This window comes from Cantharellus anzutake (assembly GCF_015039405.1).
Source record: "Cantharellus anzutake strain C23 chromosome Unknown EI90scaffold_16, whole genome shotgun sequence".
Lineage (NCBI taxonomy): Eukaryota > Fungi > Basidiomycota > Agaricomycetes > Cantharellales > Hydnaceae > Cantharellus > Cantharellus anzutake.
The window spans coordinates 1,171,915-1,187,679 of record NW_024066966.1 but is presented as its reverse complement, the minus strand read 5'-3'; the positions used below and the strand labels follow the sequence as shown (position 1 = coordinate 1,187,679).

Below are 15,765 nucleotides of genomic sequence, written 5' to 3'. Positions count from 1 at the left end.
TCTCTAAATCAGAGAAATAAGGTGGTGTGTATTTGAGTCCAAGGAGGGGGATCGGTGAGCAGGGGAAAGGATTAGTGCTTTATAAATGCATCTAGGAAGATGCTCGTGATCATCCATTACTCAGCGTTCCACACCGCCACCGGAGTCATCGATCGGCCTTAGTAGCCCCTGTTTTCGACATAAGTAATACTATGAGACCCAGAACCGCCTCGGAACAGAGTGTGATTGAGCAAGGTGGTTCTGTGATCTGCGAATGTTCCGATGGTCGGCGTTTCACGCATGGAATAACCGGTGAGCGCCGCCCCGTCTGACTCTGACATTTTTTTTTTTTTCATCTCACCACCCCAGAGAAGCGCTTGGATGTCTTTATTTGCGCAATTCGCCGCGCGCTAGAGCTCGATGAGGATGTCGTTCTACGTGTAGCAAAATTGGACGGCGACAACAAAACCATTATCGAGAACGGTAATTTCCCGGAATTGTACCTCTGGTTCGTTTACTGAAGAGGCAGTCAGAATGCGACTTCGCAAATTTGAGGTCCTCATTACAACATTCGAATTTCGAGAGGCTGGAGATTTCGTTTTGGGAGTCCTCCAGAAAACCTGACGACAGCAAGACCACCGAGTCTCTGAAGGAGCCCCACAATTCCATGAACCATTTCGACAAGCTACCATCCGAACTCATATCTCACATATTCCTTCTGTGCATCAGACACTGGCCGGACAGCGACCGATGGGATCCCTACGATTTTAATGTTGGCATCACATCAGTTTGTCGTCGTTGGAGGGATATTGCACTCTCCACCTCCTCCATGTGGCAGTATATCACGCTGCTTCCGGGCGACGTTAACCTCTATAAGACGAAACTGTGTCTCAACCGCAGCAAAGGTGCTCCTCTTGACATTCACTTGTCCAGCTATGACCTTTTCTCGTTGGCCGAAATTGACAATTTCCTCGATGTTTTGCTGCCGCACTCATCCCGTTGGAGGGAGTTCAAGTGTACGGTTGATGACTATGTTGCACACGTGAACTTTCTGTCACGGCTTCACAATTACCACACCAAGCCTCGAATCCTCGAGACGCTCGTCCTTCATGCTGATGAAATGAGTCTCCCAATTGGGTTTGAGGCTCCACGACTGGACATCTCCTTTTTCTCTCACGCGCATAGCGTCAGCCTACGGGGACTTACCATTCAATGGGAGAATTGGCCCTTTGCCAACTTGACCCAACTGCAGCTTCGAGGACCAGACACACCCCAGTTCACCTTGACACAATTCTCTCAAATGCTCTCTTCAGCTCTGTCATTGGTGGATTTGTCATTGGTTCAATGTCATCCTTCTCAACCCCACACCTCGCCTGAACCTGTCGTTCTTCCTTTACTCAGATCATTTCGTCTCGAACGGCTCCCTTCCGTCATTCATGCGGCATTGCTGATGCAATCAGTGAAGGCACCAAGTCTGGAAACGCTCGTCATTCGGTATTGGTCTGAGGTAGGGGAAGAGGAGCTGCCTTCATCGATTCGTTCCTCGATCACAGGCTATGCTTCTATCAAACATCTCAACATTGGAATGCTAGGGACGTCTTCCGCTCAACGACGATCAGATTACGAACACATTTTTCGATCATTTGCAGGTGTCACGGACTTGACCCTATATTTTGAGACCAGCTATTCTTTGGAGCATTTGAACCTTTTGGTTAAAAGCGAACACACACTTGGCCCTTCGACAGATGTGGCCTCGCCATCTGTGTTACTACCCTCCCTGAACTCACTCCGCCCCATTGGTTTCCCTTACGGTGCGTTGCATTCGTTCGTGAAAACGCGTAAGGAAATAGGATACCCGGTTCGGCGCATTGTGCTTCCTCCATACTCGTGGAGTGGAGTTGATGAGGGGTTCTCAAAGTACCTGGACGTCATCGACCACCATACTGACGAGTTCAACGAAACTTACTACGGGGAGGATGCCGAATCCGAGGATGACTGGTATGAGAATCATGACTACTACAGCGGCGATTCCGATGATTATAACTACGATGGATATGATGGATACGATGATGGATACGATGATGGACACGATGATTCCGAGCTTGACGAATATGGAATCAATGACTTCTAGTCGCCGTTGTCTGCGCCCAACTTCTAGATCCTGCCCTAAGTGTGGTAACTTGCTATCCAATGTATTTACTTGCCCTCACCAAACTTCTAAAGATAGTCGGAGTCACCCAGCGATCCCTGCCAAGATGGTCTGGCGGCGTCAATCAAACAATCACGAAAGCTTGATAGCATGAGAACCATTCCCCAGAGCCGTGACGAATCTCTGGCCGACGCAAGGACATACTCGTCATTGAATAAGGCCTGCTCTGCATGGGATATCTAAGACAAACTCTGGGTCTCCAACTGCACATATCGCACCCCGCCCCGAAAGATCATGTCAGAATGATAAGAGGTCAGTGATCCGTTGCTTCTAGTATCTCAACTGTCTCTTCTTCCCGCTCTAAACTGGAAAATCTGGTGTGCCGTCGCCCACGAACCCGGTCCAGCACCCGTGAGAAGAAGCCTAATAGATCCAGGATATGAGTGCTTTAGGCTCCCTTAATAGAAGAAGCTGCGCCAGACCTGATATTCCACTGAGTGGCTCGTTAGTCCGAGATCGTCGGGGTACAGCGCCAAGATGGGGCGTCGCTCGGCGTTGTGTGATGTAGTAAACCGGTATTCCGGCCAGAATGAAAGCTGACACAAAAATATAAAAACATCAGACAGAAGTACGTTCATTGCCAACCGTGGGTCGTACCAAGTGCAGCCAGAGCTTGGAGCGGAGCAGCGAAGACTGGCATGCATAGTAGAAAGAGCGCTACCGCTGAGAACCCTAACGGTGTGGTGATCCAGACTTTGTACGGCCTATGCACATCAAGGGTGAGCATCAAGGTCACGAAAGTAGAAGTTGAGGTTCGACCTTTCGAGATTTGGCTCTTTCACACGAAGCACCACGAGGCCCACGACCTTGAACAATGCAATTAAGCGGATAAGTTGGCTTTCGTTACGTCAAACCAACCCACAGTCAAAAGGTAGAATCCCCATACAGCAACTGAGTAAAAATTGATGATGTCTCTAAACCCACCACCGAAAGCTATAAATGAAATGATGAGAGTAGAGTGTAAGGCAATCGCATTCAGCGGAGTCTTTCGTGTCGAGTGCAAGCGCCCAAATATGGCTGGAAGATATCCATCCCGAGAAGCAGTATAGATTAGTCGTGCGGAGGTGAAAGTCGAGCCTACACAATCCGTGTCATCACCGGCACTAGGGAAACGCAAGTGACTAGGCCAATACTCACTGTTCACGGCACCAAAGCAGCTGAACGCTACATTGGCGGCAAGGACGGTGGCCCCCACAGTTCCAAAGACCGCTCGTCCAAAATCAATGGCAACGGTATTACTCAACATCACAGTCATCTGCAACGATACGACCCATGTAAATCCAAAGCGCAGATGACTCAACTCAAAGTACCTTATCTAGCAAGACGAAGTACGCGAGGTTAGTGGCGACAAAGAGGCACTGGAAATATGAACAATTTTAGGTACACAACACACTCGATTGAGTACCATACGCACAATCACCAATGCCATGCTTGTGTGGATTGCTCGAGGCAGATCGCGTCCCACATCCGTCATTTCCCCAGCAACAAAGTTGACTTGGTCCCAACCGTCAAAAGCCCTTCAAAAAGAAGACCAATTTCTCATCAGCTGAGACATAAATCATACATAGTAGCGGGTTACCATAAAGAGGAATATAGTGCAAGCGCAAAAGAGGAAGGATTAGAAGATGTACCGGCAAATATCGGCTCTGTGAGCGCCGTCGATCGATGGCCGCGAACGAAGTATATGAGTCCCGTCAGAGTGATAGCAGCCTTGATTCGGCAATGTATCAACATCGAATCCGATAAGAGGACAGGAACGCACCAATGCGACCAACTACTTGAATGTGATTCCCGGCTGGTGAATATTATGACTTGTTTGATTACATGAATTTGGCGTACTTTGGACACCATAAAGAATACGGCTGCGCGTGTTCCAGTTCTAGCAGACATCGCGCAGATCCCTGTAATAACGACGACAGACACCGCAGCGGTCACTTTAATGGCCCAATCGGGTATGGCGTCTGGACGGGTGTCTGAACCTGTAGCGTGAAACATTAATCTGCATAGGTACTCTCTAGACGTAGAATTTGTTGAGATGGTACGTGCCGCGCGAGATGAGTTGTTTCCTACCCAAAAATAAGGCATATCATAGCTCCAGAACTAGGCCTGACCAGAGTGATACTGGTCCAGGAAAATAGGTATGACACCAAAGGACCATACGAATAGTTCAGGTATGCTTGAGCGCCCCCACTCAATGGAATCATCGAGCCTAGTTCCGCGTAAGAGCTGAAAGAATTTCTCAGCGACATCTAACGAAGAGAAGTAGCCCTCACAAACCTGGCACCTGTCCACGCGAGCAGTCCCCCGATAATCCAGACCAGAATAGAAGCCCCTACTGACTTAACGTCGGCTAAAACAACTCCAGGGGACGAGCTGTTGAAGCAAAGGCATCATGGGCCCATTCGCACCGCAGAGCCGGAGGAAAGACAAACAATATGCCTGAGCCAATTTGTAGACTGATAATAAGAGCCACGCCTAAGGAGAAAAAACAGCATATGCACTCTGCCTCTGAAGTTCCGACAAGATAAGAAACCAACCAGACAGATACCCCACGGTCTTTTCCGACTCCGGTACACTTTGTTGACCAGGCTCGCTGGTACTGAGGGGCAACAAATCTGCTTCATACTGGAAAGCCGCAATGCTACTGATGGTACTTCTGCGGCTACGGTGTGATGATCGCCGACTAAGAGGTGCATATTCTGAACGCTCCAGTGTCTCAAGTGACACTGAGGATGTTGTCGAACCAATCGAATGGCGAGAGTTTGGTGAGGATGTAGATTCCTCGCCTCCATCATGAACCGACATTTTGGGGGGATTGTTTCCTTTCGTGGTTTTGCGCCTAAGTGGACCTAAGCGGATTGCATGGATTTTGCCGTGGCGTGGTTCGTGAGAACTATGAGTGGCCTGTCTTCAGCATTGTAAGACTGCAAGAAAGTATCAGTGGGTTCTATCTGGACTCAGGAAGCTGGAAAGGCTCAAGCTTCGACCTATTCTTTGTTGGCAAACGTGGTTCTCATTTAGGCACCTACCGCAGCTCTCACCTATCACCGAACCAGAATGCAGTTTTAGATCAGTTCGTCCACCTAATCTCAGAAACAAAGGTACGTGGGCTCGGAGGGATCTTAAGTTCGTGCATGAACAAATCTCGAGTGGAGCCATTCGCTGATTCGCACTGCGTTACGTTTCCTTTGCACGACTGTTACTGGCTACGGTTGCCCGAGGGAGAGTTGAAAGGAGACCAGTTAGTATCCAACCCATTGCACAGAGCACAATTGTTTTGCAATGGTTCTAGCTGTGAGCAACGAGAGGTCATGGGGGTGGGATCGGAGAGGAACCTGGGAATTTCGTGATGAAGTCTGTCCTTCCCGCGCCGGTGCATAATAAATTACATTCACTACAATGGTGCGAACGCTCGAAGTAGGGCTACAAACCGAAGACTGGATACAAAGCCTATAATGAAATCACCATGGCAAAGATTGAAACAATACTGATCAATGTGCCTGAAACCATGACCTTGCTTCCTGCGCCACCATGCCGCGTGTGGGTGGAAGTACTCGATGACGCCGATGATGTTGTTGAGGCACGGACCAGTTGGGCCGGCGGTGATCTTCTCATCCCGACATTGGACCGGGTGTCGGTGGTTGCAAGTAGATTAACATCTGCTGGGATAGTGATAGGGGCCCTATTCACACTTGCGGCTCCTGCCCCCTGCTCCATCATCCCAGGATTTGCGGCGAAGAGAAGACGTGTGTACATGATGTTCGTGAGTGCATCCTCATGTGCCCAATTGGGGACGCCTGACATGTCGAAACTGTTCCCCCAGTTATATGCAGAAGTGCCCATAGTCTTGTGGTTGGTGTACATCAACATTGTAGCAAGGTTGGTGTTCTGGACACAAGGATGCTGTAGGCAAGGTTTGACTTGTGAAATTTGTGGCGACCTACATTAGCAACCATAGATGGCATCATCTGGCCAACGCTCATAGACTGGCCTGCCGCGTTTGGAGGGTTGATTATGCCAAACATTCCCTTCATGCAGTGAGGCTGCACTCCACAGTAATAGAACAATGGGTTTGTATCGTTGGCGGTGATCTCAACTAAAGTCCCACTTTCAGAAGCCCATAAAAACCCAAGATAAGCGGAGATGCTTACACGTAGCGCTGGCATTACGGCGACCAGAGTTGAAGGAGGTTGCATCCAAGGATGCGTTGCAAGGAGTAAGTTCCGAAGACTTGGTGACCGTGTGAGGACCAGCATTCCATTGGTAATGGACTGTGTCCCCAACAGAGACATTGAGAGCGAAAGGAACGAAGCGGAGAACGCTAAAAAGGTAATGGGTAAAGAGCTGCTACAAAAAGAGTATAGAGAACACACCCTTGCTTTGGCGCTACAATGACAGTGTGAGTCTTCCGCCCACCGTTCCCGTTGCCAGAGCTTTGCGTCGTAGTAGAGGGAGGAGGTGTGTACGTCGATGAGGGTGCGCCGTATGAGGCCATGCATTCTGAGGGGGATGGAACGTCAAGTTTAGAACATTTGTTGCACGTCCTTGCCACATACGTTGTACGCAATTATTGTAACCCGAATTCCAATTACTGTAGCCGGAGCCATACATGGTACTGGTGGCTTGGTACGCAGATGTGCTGATGTACCCCTTCATCGTGGACTTCATCTTATTATCTTTCACGGTAGAAGTCCAGTCCTTCATTGTGGTGGTTGTACTCTCCTGAAGATGAATATTTTCCTTGTTGCCATGCATCATAGTCAACGTAGGACTGTCAAACTCTCAAAAAGTGTCCTCGAACGGTTGAAATAGAACGTACGAAGGCTCAGAAAGTGTGATGGGGGTCCCATTAGGTGAGATCACGCCAGGCTCGTTTATTGAAGAGTCTTGAATAGGGACTGCGAGCGTTTCACTGCGATGTTAGAAATAGAGAGAAGCAGACGAATAAGGGTACGAACCTGAAATGACGCGGCTTGAGAGGACAGCACTCAGGACGAAATGGAGGAAGTGAACCATTGGGCGTGCCGAAATATTTAAGGGTGATTTAGAAAAAATGCCTCGCAGAGGCGAAACTCTCTCAAAGAGCAGACAACTGCCGATAGCGAATTCGACATGACACCCATGAACAATGAACAGTCCTCTATAGGAAACACTAAGTACTTACGAAGAAGAACGAAAGAAACGAGGGGTAGGAACGAGACGAGAATCAACTCGACCGAAGTGGGGAGAGAAAAGGTGAAAGGAACACCAAGCTGATGTTATAAAGCCGCACAGTATGACAGAGACAACCGCTGATGGAACAACCGTAGCAATGATTCACGGCCGCCATGGCCATGCGCGTAACTAGATGCATTGCTGTAAACGCCCCAGGCTCCCCTCCGATTCGAACAATGATTGGGGTTTCCAAGACATAGCATGTCGGGATGCGCATTGCAAGAAACCCTAAAGCGAGATGGACCGTCGCCACCTCCGTTTATGCGTCGTGGAGCATGAGCAGCGCTGCCGGGAATTATGTTATAATTCTATCAACTAATACTAAGCAGCAGCGACATGCCGCAGATGCAGCAGCAGAACGCAGAGTCGACGCCCACGCTTAATCATCAAGAGTCTAGAACTAAATTTTAGCGCGGTGATCGTCGCCACGACGGTCACGTCACTCGTACAATTCAAAGACAAGTTCACACGATCAGTCGCTCTCCGGACAGCCTGATGCAGTTGAGCATTCAATTTTGCGAAGACATAATATTAATCATACTTCAAAGGACTCGTCAGGTAGAAGTAAGACGTTTTTGCTGATCTCCCACTTTCGTCTACACCACTCAGACCGATTCGTGTCTACCAGCAAATTGGAACATCATCGAAACATCCCGCCTTGGTGACCGAGCGGGCTGTGCTCTATAACTCTCTTGACTAACCACAACCGATAGTCTTGTAGTCCGACGTTACCGCAGCTTCGGAAGTGGGATGGATTATGAGACTTTGTGGGAGATCAGCTGCCTGAAGGCAGACGCCTACTCTGGGTTGTTCATCTGTCGTCTCCTATACTTCTCCAGTGAAAAGACCTGCACCTCGTTTGATCTCCGTAAACAACCAGTCAGTAGAGAAATTCGGAATGAGAGAATCGGTGAGATGAGTGTCCGAGACGTAATCAGTCTTGAAGTTGAGAAACGATTATCATTGAGCGTAGATACCATCAGTGGCCTCTCTCCGGGCGCTGCGGAGCTGGAGGAGAGGGACCGTTGTTCTGCGGACCGTCGCCCTCCCACCAATGGAGGTTTTGTCCATCCATCGACTGAACGTCCTTCGAAGGAAATTGGCATCCCCACTGTCTATCCCAACGGTTGTGTTGTCTTGAAAGTAGGGAGGGTGAAGATATAGGTTTGATCCGCGGGGCTGAGATACTGGCAGATGGGCCAACGACCCTATCGGTGGCCTAGAATACTGAGGACACCTCGCCTGTGACTCGGGATATTGGAAGGGCGTACTGGTAATAGGTGCAACTAAATTGCCATAGATCAACTCTCGCAACGGGGCAAGCAATTACATATTGTACTCGTGCTCGTCGTGTGGCGCGACCGATCATTCCAGTATTTAAGAGTGCTGCCATGTCCCCACGAGCTCACATCTTGAGCATGTTTTGCCGCATCTTGATTTGGTATTCGTGGGATTGATGGCGCTGGAAGGGGTGGAAGTAGTTCTTCCTTCTGCTTTAATAAACTTCTGCCGTCGAGATGAAAACCATTTAGGCCAAAATGGGTGATACACTAGGGAAGGACCACCCGGAAATATGGTTTCCCGTGATTCCGGGGACAATCACTGTCGATCTGGACTTGTGCTACTGTGAAACTGCGGATTGTCGGGACGAATTGGCACCTGTTCAAGATCCTAGATTACGCACATGTATCACTGGTCGGCCAGTAAACCCAGCATATTTACGGTGGCTTGCAGCATGGTAAAAGTAGCACAGTGATCATGAGCGCAACCCAAAATCTTGGTAGGAGGTGGATGCACTGTACACGCCCTAGGAGGCAAAGCGGTGATGTGGAGCAGAATGAGTGGATCCCTCCAACATTGGAGGGGTCGTGGGGTTTATGCATTCTCGTTTCCTGGGCACGCTTCGGTATGTGTGGCTATGCTAGACAACCGTGAAGTATGGCTCGCTATTGCGCAATCGTCTGCTCTGGTTGATAAGGGGAACTAATGAGGCCAACCGCGGTCAGACGTGCAGCAGCAGCAGCAGTGAAGACGCACCATAAAGTCCTTGTCGTTGGCGGAGGCGAGTGTCCTGGCAAAATGGTGCCAGTTTGTTGTCGATCGTACTGATAACGACTGCAGGGTCGGGCGGCTTGAGTGTAGCAAATCAAGTACGTCGAAAAAACTCTTTGTTTGCGTGATAAAGCTTGATACATCTGGTGTTATTTCAGATCTACAATAAATTCAAAACAGAAGGGAAAGCCTTCTCCGTCGGCGATATTGCAATCGTGGATGGTGCTGAGTTCCATCACTACCAACCCGGCTGGTGAAACTCCCAGGTCATTCAGTCTCTCTACAATTTGCTGACGTGGTCTTTTTACCTCAGGACCCTCGTTGGCTCGGGATTAAAGGATAAGTATGCACTCCGCAGGCGGCTTGCAGACCTGGTCCCCTCGCATATTGCCCTCAGGACTGAAAATGTTACATCGTTTTCCCCAGAGGCCAATAAGGTCACAACTGAAAGTGGCTCTGAGATTGCGTACGACACCCTTGTCGTTGCCGCTGGACTCAAGAGCAACTGGGATGGCATCACGAATCTTCGGAGGGCTTTGGCAGATCCCCAATCCGGCGTGTCCTCCATCTACTCCTTTGAGACGGCTGATAAAACGTGGAGTGATATCGATGCACTGAGGACCGGAAAGACTATTTTCACGCAACCCGCTGGAATCATCAAGTGCGCAGGTGCTCCTCAGGTGGGCAAAATGTATTTCATCAGGGACTCTGTATCTATCACTCATCTGGTCCAGAAAATTATGTGGATGGCATGGGATCGGTATCGACGCACTGGGAGGAGAGAAAAGATTGATTTGGAGTTTGTCACTGGCGCACCCACCATGTTCAGCGTACCAAAATACTCAGAAGCCCTCAACAAGCTTCGAATAGAGCGCGGGATTGATGGTCTTTTCGGTCATAATCTCGTTTCCATCGACCCTGCAAAGCGTACGGCAACTTTCAAGTCCGAGAAGGGTAACGTTGAGAAGGAGTACACGTTACTACATGCCGTTCCACCGATGGGTCCTCCGGATTTCATCAAATCCTCTTCCCTTGCGGATTCCGCAGGATGGGTTGATGTGGACCAAGCGACCCTCCAGCACAAGAAGTATAGCAATGTTTTCTCACTCGGCGACTCATCCAGTCTTCCAACATCGAAGACTGCTGCTGCTATAACTGCACAGGCTCCCGTGTTAGCCCACAATTTATACACTTTTCTTGAATCAGGTTCCACGGGGAAGGCGTCATATGATGGTTATACTTCATGCCCGGTACGGATTTTTACTGGTTGATGCAGGGGCGTCTGGGCACTTACTTGCATCTAGCTGCTGACAGGTTATAACGGGCTCATGCTCTGTGAATTTAAGTACGGCCTGCAGCCTGAAGAAACATTTGCGAAGGCGCTTGGTATGGATCAAGCGGTTCCGCGACGGTATGCATGTTTTCCAAATTTTCCCTGTTTATGCATCTCACCTATCCAACTCTAGGGCCTTCTATCATCTCAAAAAGGTGTGCTCCTTCTTGATGTCGCCCATGACTTTCAACCTTCGCTGACTCTTCGCCTCGCAGGACTTCTTCCCTTGGGTGTATTTCAATCGAATGGTCCATGGTCAATGGTTTGGCAAGAATGGTTTTAGGGCCCCCAAGTTTGCTCCGGCCTAGAGTGTTCGGTGCAAGCAATATTAGCCCCATTCAATGTGTCTCGCTATATGATGTCCTATCATTGTCCGCTCCAGTTCTTGCAATGTTCAATTCAGTTCACGGTTTGTTTATGTTGGGCCGGACTTAAAACTTAACTCCGGCCTGTTTTCTCCACAAGCGCGGTCTGACTCTTCAACTCGTCTCGTTTGTTGTTCTGCGCTCTTCGCAACAGTCCACCAGCATTCAAACAATTATCCACACGAACAAAGAAATAGCGATGCCTGCTTCAACAGCGGACATTATCGCGTCCGCTGAATACCTTGAATATGATTACAACCCACGCGTCCTAACCGTGGCTCAGCTAATGGGCATACTGCACCACCATCAGATTCGTTTCCCGTCAAACGTGAAGAAGGATGCACTTCTCTCCCTATTCAACGAGCATATAACCGGAAATCTTGATCAACTGCGTCATGATCGTGACATTCTGGATGGCTCACAAGCCAGCGATGCTGGCATCACTGATGGTGTCACCGGAGAATTAATATCCGAGCGTGACGTTAGTGTACAATGTGCATACGGGCTAATGCATGCTGACAAAGTCCTGATGTTAATATCAGGCTCAAACAACTGCCCGTCGTCGAGGAAGGCCAAAGAAGGCTGGTTCTGTCAGAGCATCTGCCGAACCTTCTACCGAACCCGTAGGTATGAATGAGTCTGACTCTTGAATTCCGTTAAGAGACCTTTCTCCTACCACTTCATACAGACTCGAAGATCTACTCGACGGTCTGCAGAACCCACACCCTCCACCGCCAAACCTAAGCCTAGAAAAGGAACCCGTGCAACTGAACCGATCGTCATTGAAGGATCGGAATCTGAGCCGGATGCATCACCCGTCCGTCCGGTGAGAGCATCGAAGGTTTGTATAATTGTTCTTCACTTCTGCGCTGGCACATTGACTCACGGTCCCCATCAGACGGTGTCCAACCCACGAAGATCACTAGGCGAAGACAGCGGATGGGAAGAGAACAATGTTTTTCAATCAGGGCCGGACGACACCCCCCCTGCAAAAGCATCGCGAAAGTCCTCGCGTCGGGGGCGCTTGCCTGATTCCCCCACTGCACAGGCCTCATCATCATCGCCTCCAAAGGCCGACAAGCACGACACAACGCCTGCCCCTTTGAAGCCACGAAGAAAGGTGGTCCTAGCTCCCACCGAAATGGACCCGCCGGGTTCGGCTATTTCTGTAATTCAGTCATATTCTCCAAGTCAGTCTGATTCGAAGCGAGCGGAGGCAAGGGCCGAAGCCGTCGATGCTGAGAATCAGGATGATTCTGCCTCCGAAGAGCTTCGTGAGCTTTCGGTAGACTCCAGAGGGGCCATGACTCGCCATCCGAAAGGATCATCCTCACTTCGTGTTCTCAAATGGATTGTTATTGCCGCCGCCCTGACCACTTTTGGTAACAGCATCTACAACTATAAAGCTCAATCTTCGAGTATTGGTTACTGTGACGCCGGGACGAACAGCAATAGGCAGCTTCGTGCTCTTCGCGCAGAGCGCCAGGCAATCGCTGAGTGCAATGCACATCTGGTACAGCACGGACCAGAAGCCCCTAATACCCGACTCGTGAATGATAAGGAGTGTCCTCTGGAGCCTTTCTTTCCTACTCCTGACTACTGTACACCATGTCCCAAGCTTGCGTACTGTTCAGGCAGCGAGGTCAAGTGCAAAGGTGCTTACATCCTTGAGAAGCACCCTTTTGCTGTAGCGGGCTTTTCGCCTCTATTTGACGGTATTCCCGGCTTTGGACCTGTAGCGTTCCCTCCAACGTGCATCGAAAACCGAGAGCGAATCCATGAAGTTGGGAAGCTAGGTAGATCCATCTTGGGCTACCTTTCGAAAATCAAGGGACAGCTTCTCTGCGAGGGGAGGGGACGACGTATCAAGGAGTCGGAAATCAAAGTCCTTGGTCTTGAAAAGGGGCAGTTACGAGCTGTCGCAAAGAGTTGGATTCGAGTTTGTTGTCCCGTATGCGACCCTCCTAGAAGTGCATCTAACTGTCACAACTAGAAGCAGATACCTCTCGAGGAACAGGATCCTCTATTTGATGATGCCTTACAGAAGTTAGAGAGCAACGGTCTCGTCGTAACTGAGCTTGATGCATTGTATGTGATTTGTGATGGTGTCATTCTTTGACTTATGTGTGTCATATCATAGAGGCCGCACGTGGATCGCTGGGATGCGTGAGGACATGGGATTAGGCTGCAAAGTTAAAGTCTTTTTTATGGATGCGTGGGACGAATGGAGGGGGTACCTCTATGGTAACGGAATTTCACCTTCTGTGTTGAGCCTTTTTGCGAGCCTTAGACAGGTTTCCTCTCCCTGACACTCCTTTTGGTATATGGACGCCACCGGCTCGCAATCCGTCATATCGAATCGCGGCAAGTCGCTGAACTCGTCCAGTCGGCCCTCGACACACTGCGGGACCTGGAATACGCGCATCACACTGACCCCGTTCGCGCACCGCATTCTTTTATTGCCCCCGTCAACCTCCGAGATCAAGTCCTGAGGGATATACATTCAACTAGAGAACGAAAGCGTATCTGGACTCAAGTTGAGCGAATTGTCGAAGGCAATTCTAATATCCGAGTGAACGTGCAGGAACTGAATGGTGAGGAGATTGTGGTTTGGCGATGGATTGGAGCAACAGGAATATCACCTCACAAATAGGCCTGAGACACGGAATAGGTCGTCGTCGTCGTCGTCGTTTCATGTTTATTACCGTCCTTATGTTTACACACTAGTAGTATACTTTGGCAGTTGGGTTTGCGATTGAAGCATCCTTTCCGCATAACGAACAAGGGGTTCCCTGAGCAAGCTGTGACCGGTCGAGTCCCCGCGTACAGCAGCCCAACATGTGCGAATAAACTGCTTCTGGGGTGTAAGTTCCCGCGAGCTCTATCGTAGAGACTCTCCCACACACCGCGGAATATAGTTCTTCCTTTGGCAAGGCCTCTGTTAGATTTGTAGATTTCTGTTGGGGTTCAGCAGATCTATCCTTCATCCAGCAGAGGTATAACAAAACCGTGACGATACTGATCATGCGATCGCTCAAGTTTGTGAAAGCTGCGTGCGCTGGCCTGGAAGAATTTTGCTGTCGCCGCACTCCTCGTAAACACTACACATAGTACAGCCTCCGCCCTCTCCGTTTGCGATACACTGTAGTCCGATTTGTTGTGGATTCCGATGCTCTGGGGAAGAATGATTGTCGTATGTTAACAACGATGCTTTGAAACCGCTCGAACATTCTTAGCCGATTTTGTGGAACCCTGCTTTTTGAACATGGGCATTGTTGTAGAGACTAGTCAGTTAGTGACGTAGCGCTTGCGGCTACACTCGCGCTATAACGAAGGGACCTGAGGTAAGACCAAAAGATAATGTTTATCAAGCCTAGCTAATTGTGTATTTATACTACATCGGGGCTATGCTACAGATCGACGGACGCACGGTCACATCGGGGAGGCGGTGTCGGAATAGTGGGATGTCGGTCAACAGCACAGCGTCAGATGTGGGATCCCTACTATTCCAACAGGCATATTATGACCTAGTACGTCGTACCCCTCCTAGCTCCAGTCCCTGAGGATCCCTTAATATGCTAGACGAAGATATTTTCAGAACCGAATTCATTGATGACTATCCACCTCCGACGTGGGTCACAAGCCTGAGGTATGGTCTTTGCTTGTTAATCGATCACCAATTCAACTGATTACTCTTTGCTCTCCAGTCTCTTGGCAAAATTCATCGATATTCCTCAGACCACGATTTTGGGTTCCTCTTGATGAGAACAAGCTCGAATGGACGGAGGAATATTTAACCTAGGAACTCGACTCCAACATATTTACCATAAGCGATGACATGACGTCACGTCGGGGTCAGGATGCAGAGTCGTAAGAGCTTTGAAAGCTGCGCGCGCTGACCTGTGTTATCTTTACCCAACGCGCCACACTCGTGAACAGCACACAGTATATATACAACCGCACTTTTCCCTCTCCGTTCACGAGACAACTGTGCAGTGGGATTTGTTGTGAATTCCAACATCCTGAGGCCGGAAGGATAACAATGATGCTTTGAAACGCTCGAACACTCGTGGATCCCTGCTTGTGAACACGGATGCATTATTGCATACTACGTCGTACCCCTCCTAGCTCTGATCCCAGCGGATTTCCGAGGATGCTGGATGAAGAAATGTTCAGAACCGAATTCATTGATGTCTTGGTGAGCTGGTACTATACTGCCTTGGTTGCCGGATGGCTGGCATGTATGAGAGCCTCAACTTCGACTATTCAGGTCACAGGCCTGAGGTATGATTTTTTCTTGTCAATCGATCACCGATCCAACCGACGTACTTCGCGTACTCGTGCCACACCGGCGCTTACCGCCGACCGCGACTTGTGCCTCGGCGTGATGTCTCATAGTGTCCTTATCTAATTTGCATCCTTAGTCACACTCAATTCTAGGTGGGCTAACAATGATTCTCTCTAGAGTTGCCTGCCTGCCTGGATTCTCTCGTAACAGATACTTAAGCTAGGTCATCATCCATCCCAATTGCTCTGGTTACCGCGACTACTACGAGGTCCAAGCCCTTTCACCAGTCTGGGCCTGGCCACCGAGCGTGCTAGAATTTGCTCAA

General features: G+C 49.5%; 6 protein-coding genes across 6 annotated transcripts; 3 read left to right on the top strand and 3 right to left on the bottom strand.

Annotated features, from left to right (window-relative positions):
- The first annotated feature begins 348 nt into the window (after positions 1–348).
- Positions 349–2,553, top strand: EI90DRAFT_3051672 (uncharacterized protein). Its single transcript, XM_039059866.1, has 2 exons — positions 349–462; positions 513–2,553. Exon 2 carries the CDS (start codon positions 647–649, stop codon positions 2,108–2,110), a length of 1,464 nt encoding a protein of 487 aa, XP_038918013.1. The 5' UTR covers positions 349–462; positions 513–646; the 3' UTR covers positions 2,111–2,553.
- Positions 2,442–4,993, bottom strand: EI90DRAFT_3121600 (L-methionine transporter; the record flags this gene model as incomplete). Its single annotated transcript, XM_039063415.1, has 15 exons — positions 2,442–2,551; positions 2,611–2,724; positions 2,786–2,892; positions 2,948–2,994; positions 3,051–3,265; positions 3,326–3,443; positions 3,499–3,546; positions 3,603–3,705; positions 3,768–3,898; positions 3,951–3,962; positions 4,028–4,202; positions 4,259–4,414; positions 4,466–4,561; positions 4,621–4,663; positions 4,726–4,993. The coding sequence occupies 15 exons, from the start codon at positions 4,991–4,993 to the stop codon at positions 2,442–2,444; spliced, it is 1,743 nt and encodes a 580-aa protein (XP_038918012.1).
- A 565-nt stretch (positions 4,994–5,558) lies between these two features.
- Positions 5,559–7,604, bottom strand: EI90DRAFT_3051665 (uncharacterized protein). The gene is made up of 8 exons (XM_039059865.1): positions 7,353–7,604; positions 7,147–7,280; positions 7,008–7,086; positions 6,745–6,959; positions 6,562–6,688; positions 6,340–6,509; positions 6,133–6,284; positions 5,559–6,076 (listed from the first exon to the last, which is right to left on the bottom strand). The coding sequence occupies exons 2-8, from the start codon at positions 7,202–7,204 to the stop codon at positions 5,639–5,641; spliced, it is 1,239 nt and encodes a 412-aa protein (XP_038918011.1). The 5' UTR covers positions 7,205–7,280; positions 7,353–7,604; the 3' UTR covers positions 5,559–5,638.
- A 1,784-nt stretch (positions 7,605–9,388) lies between these two features.
- Positions 9,389–11,246, top strand: EI90DRAFT_3153579 (uncharacterized protein; the record flags this gene model as incomplete). Its single annotated transcript, XM_039065872.1, has 8 exons — positions 9,389–9,470; positions 9,524–9,552; positions 9,613–9,707; positions 9,768–10,134; positions 10,189–10,704; positions 10,759–10,865; positions 10,921–10,942; positions 11,003–11,246. 8 exons carry the CDS (start codon positions 9,389–9,391, stop codon positions 11,093–11,095), a joined length of 1,311 nt encoding a protein of 436 aa, XP_038918010.1. The 3' UTR covers positions 11,096–11,246.
- On the top strand, positions 11,228–13,840 carry EI90DRAFT_529995 (Man1-Src1p-C-terminal domain-containing protein). Its single transcript, XM_039067740.1, has 7 exons — positions 11,228–11,633; positions 11,695–11,775; positions 11,841–11,993; positions 12,051–13,091; positions 13,149–13,240; positions 13,293–13,396; positions 13,447–13,840. Exons 1-7 carry the CDS (start codon positions 11,352–11,354, stop codon positions 13,803–13,805), a joined length of 2,112 nt encoding a protein of 703 aa, XP_038918009.1. The 5' UTR covers positions 11,228–11,351; the 3' UTR covers positions 13,806–13,840.
- On the bottom strand, positions 13,719–14,339 carry EI90DRAFT_3051655 (uncharacterized protein). The gene is made up of 2 exons (XM_039059864.1): positions 14,059–14,339; positions 13,719–14,006 (listed from the first exon to the last, which is right to left on the bottom strand). Exons 1-2 carry the CDS (start codon positions 14,176–14,178, stop codon positions 13,869–13,871), a joined length of 258 nt encoding a protein of 85 aa, XP_038918008.1. The 5' UTR covers positions 14,179–14,339; the 3' UTR covers positions 13,719–13,868.
- Positions 14,340–15,765: the final 1,426 nt, after the last annotated feature.

What these genes read in the sequence shown, in the direction of transcription:
- EI90DRAFT_3051672 (XM_039059866.1), top strand. Translation starts at nt 647, where the DNA reads ATGAACCATTTCGACAAGCTACCATCCGAACTCATATCTCACATATTC.
- EI90DRAFT_3051665 (XM_039059865.1), bottom strand. Translation starts at nt 7,204, where the DNA reads ATGGTTCACTTCCTCCATTTCGTCCTGAGTGCTGTCCTCTCAAGCCGC. An exon ending in TTACAATAATTGCGTACAAC is followed by an intron (nt 6,689 to 6,744) that starts GTATGTGGCAAG and finishes CATCCCCCTCAG; the next exon opens with AATGCATGGCCTCATACGGC. An exon ending in TGCCATCTATGGTTGCTAAT is followed by an intron (nt 6,077 to 6,132) that starts GTAGGTCGCCAC and finishes CCTTGTGTCCAG; the next exon opens with AACACCAACCTTGCTACAAT.
- EI90DRAFT_529995 (XM_039067740.1), top strand. Translation starts at nt 11,352, where the DNA reads ATGCCTGCTTCAACAGCGGACATTATCGCGTCCGCTGAATACCTTGAA. An exon ending in AATTAATATCCGAGCGTGAC is followed by an intron (nt 11,634 to 11,694) that starts GTTAGTGTACAA and finishes TGTTAATATCAG; the next exon opens with GCTCAAACAACTGCCCGTCG. An exon ending in GTCCGGTGAGAGCATCGAAG is followed by an intron (nt 11,994 to 12,050) that starts GTTTGTATAATT and finishes GGTCCCCATCAG; the next exon opens with ACGGTGTCCAACCCACGAAG.
- EI90DRAFT_3051655 (XM_039059864.1), bottom strand. Translation starts at nt 14,178, where the DNA reads ATGATCAGTATCGTCACGGTTTTGTTATACCTCTGCTGGATGAAGGAT. An exon ending in AGGAAGAACTATATTCCGCG is followed by an intron (nt 14,007 to 14,058) that starts GTGTGTGGGAGA and finishes ACACCCCAGAAG; the next exon opens with CAGTTTATTCGCACATGTTG.